The sequence below is a fragment of the Colobus angolensis genome, unplaced genomic scaffold, assembly GCF_000951035.1.
Source record: "Colobus angolensis palliatus isolate OR3802 unplaced genomic scaffold, Cang.pa_1.0 Scaffold223, whole genome shotgun sequence".
In the NCBI taxonomy this organism is placed as follows: domain Eukaryota; kingdom Metazoa; phylum Chordata; class Mammalia; order Primates; family Cercopithecidae; genus Colobus; species Colobus angolensis.
Window position 1 is genome coordinate 1,075,010 of NW_012115411.1, and position 3,233 is coordinate 1,078,242.

Below are 3,233 nucleotides of genomic sequence, written 5' to 3' on the forward strand. Positions count from 1 at the left end.
TGGCCAGGTGCAGTGGCTCACGCCTGTCATCCCAGCACATTGGGAGGCCGAGGCAGACGGATCTCCTGAGGTCAGGCGTTCGAGACCAGCCTGGCCAACATGGTGAAACCCCGTCTCTACTAAAAATACAAAAATTAGCCGGGCGCGGTGACACACACCTTTAGTCCCAGCTATTCAGGAGGCTGAGGCAGGAGAATGGCTTGAACCCGGGAGGCGGAGGTTGCAGTGAGCTGAGGTCGTGCCACTGCACTCCAGCCCGGGTGACAGAGCGAGACTCCATCTCAAAATAAATACATACATAAATACATAAATAAGAAAACGACTCAGCTCCCCAGCTACTCGGGAGGCTGAGGCAGGAGAATTGCTTGAACCCGGGAGGCGGAGGTTGCAGTGAGCCGAGATCGCGCCACTGCACTCCAGCCTGGGTGACAGAGTGAGGCTCCGTCTCAAAATAAATACACACATAAATAAATAAATAAGAAAATGTCTCAACCTCCACATCTTTGAAAAGCTCTCTCTGTGGTCTGAAAGAATATTGTTTCGGCTAGATCTCTAACTGGATTCAAAGCTGAAAATTCAGTCCCAGCTTGAGCAACCACAATATTAGACCTCGTACAATATTCTTCTTGCTGCCCTCATCAAGTTGCCCAGCTTACCCTCATCAACTTACCTGGACTTCTTTTTCTTTTTGAGAGACGGAATCTCGCTCTGTCACCCAGGCTGGAGTGCAGTGGTGCAGTCGCAGCTCACTACAGCCTTAAACTCCCAGGCTCAAGCTATCCTTCCACCTCGGCCTCCCAAGTAGCTGGGGCTACAAGTGCATGCTACCATGCCTGGCCCATTTTGTGTTTTTTTTTCTTTCAGATAGAGTTTTACTCTTGTCGCCCAGGCTGGAGTATAATGGTGTGATCTCAGCTCACTGCATCCTCCACCTCCTGGGTTCAAGTGATTCTCCTGCCTCAGCCTCCAGAGTAGCTGGGATTATAGGCGTGTGCTACTGCACCCAGCTAATTTTTATATTTTTAGTAGAGGTGGGGGTTTTGCCATGTTGGCCAGGCTGGTCTCGAACTCCTGACCTCAAGTGATCCACCCGCCTCGGCCTCCCAAAGTGCTGGGATTACAGGTGTGAGCCGCCGTGCCCGATCCCTCCGAAATTTCTTGTAATGCACTGTCAGAAAAGTGGACGTTGTATGGAAACTGAAGCCCAGTGAAATGATTCTGTCAGGCTATTAATCTTTTCCCCCACTTCACAGATATTCTGCAAGCAAAACCCTCCATCCATGCGTGGCAGGTGACCTCCTTACCTCCATAATTTCCATAAAGACAGAAGGAGAAGAGATACCATCAGAAGGATGGCCAGGCTGGAAACTAAAATAAATTTGGACAGCTTCGGTTTGGGAGCCGTGCGTGTCTCTGGGCACGAATCTGAAACGAAAGGAAAAGGCTGCTGTATGTTTTCAACATGATGGTACATCTCATCGCCAACCACCCTCCTCATTGTTTCATGTTTTTTTTTTTCTTCTTCGTTGTTTATTTGTTGTTTTGTTTTTGTTTTGTTTTGTTTTTTGGTAAATATTAGTGGCAGCAAATCTTTTACTTACTTTTTTTTTTTTTTTTTTTGAGACAGAATCTCACTCTGTCACCCGGGCTGGAGTGCAGTGGCACGATCTCAGCTCACTGCAACCTCCGCCTCCCGGGTTCAAGCGATTCTCCTGCCTCAGCCTCCCGAGTAGCTGGGACTACAGGTGCATGTCAGCACGCCTGGCTAATTTTTGTGTTTTTATTAGAGACGGGGTTTCACCATGTTGGCCACGCTGGTGGCCAGGATGGTCTCGATCTCTTGACCTCGTGAGTCACCTGCCTCAGCCTCCCAAAGTGCTGGGATCACGGGCGTGAACCATTGCGCTCGGCCCGAATTTTTGTATTCTTAGTAGAGACAGGATTTCACCATATTGGCCAGGGTGGTCTCGAACTCGTGACCTTGTGATCTGCCCGCCTCGGCCTCCCAAAGTGCTGGGATTACAGGTGTGAGCCGCCGTGCCCGATCCCTCCGAAATTTCTTGTAATGCACTGTCAGAAAAGTGGACGTTGTATGGAAACTGAAGCCCAGTGAAATGATTCTGTCAGGCTATTAATCTTTTCCCCCACTTCACAGATATTCTGCAAGCAAAACCCTCCATCCATGCGTGGCAGGTGACCTCCTTACCTCCATAATTTCCATAAAGACAGAAGGAGAAGAGATACCATCAGAAGGATGGCCAGGCTGGAAACTAAAATAAATTTGGACAGCTTCGGTTTGGGAGCCGTGCGTGTCTCTGGGCACGAATCTGAAACGAAAGGAAAAGGCTGCTGTATGTTTTCAACATGATGGTACATCTCATCGCCAACCACCCTCCTCATTGTTTCATGTTTTTTTTTTTCTTCTTCGTTGTTTATTTGTTGTTTTGTTTTTGTTTTGTTTTGTTTTTTGGTAAATATTAGTGGCAGCAAATCTTTTACTTACTTTTTTTTTTTTTTTTTTTGAGACAGAATCTCACTCTGTCACCCGGGCTGGAGTGCAGTGGCACGATCTCAGCTCACTGCAACCTCCACCTCCCGGGTTCAAGCGATTCTCCTGCCTCAGCCTCCCGAGTAGCTCAGATTACAGGCACCCGCCACCACGCCCGGCTAATTTTTTGTATTTTTCAGTAGAGACGGGGTTTCTCCATGTTGGCCAGGCTGGTCTCAAACTCCGGACCTCAGGTGATCTGCCTGCCTCGGCCTCCCACAGTGCTGGGATCACAGGCTTGAACCCCTGGGCCCAACCCAGTCTGGTATTTTTAATACAGTGATTCTCCTGCCTCAGCCTCCTGAGTAGCTGGGACTACAGGCGTTCGCCACCACACCGGGCTGATTTTTGTATTTTTAGTAGAGACGGGCCTTAAAATTTTTTTTTAAATGAATGTTAGTGTCAACGAATTTTGATTCCTGTGGAAAATATCCTGGAAAGAGACACTTCCAGGAAGGAAGGGCAGGTTCCACATGCAGCTTTTGGAGGCTTGTGGTTGCTGGGGGTCTTTACGGCATAGGAGAGCTTGCTTTTGGCTGTTGGTGGCTGTACGCCTGAAATTATGCCCCCTGAAAAGATACATTGAAGGCTGGGCATGGTGGCTCACGCCTTTAATCCCAGCACTTTGGGAGGCTGAGGCGGGCAGATCACAAGGTCAGGAGTTTGAGACCAGCCTGGCCAATAT

At 48.7% G+C, this 3,233-nt stretch overlaps 1 protein-coding gene across 1 annotated transcript in view; it reads right to left on the reverse strand.

Annotated features, from left to right (window-relative positions):
* The window catches only part of CRLF2 (cytokine receptor-like factor 2), a 40,013-nt gene that overhangs the window by 9,733 nt on the left and 27,047 nt on the right, over nt 1-3,233 (reverse strand). The window contains exon 6 of the mRNA XM_011943965.1: nt 2,207-2,327. Within this exon, the coding sequence (XP_011799355.1) occupies nt 2,207-2,327 (121 nt within the window). The remainder of the gene's footprint in view (nt 1-2,206; nt 2,328-3,233) is intronic.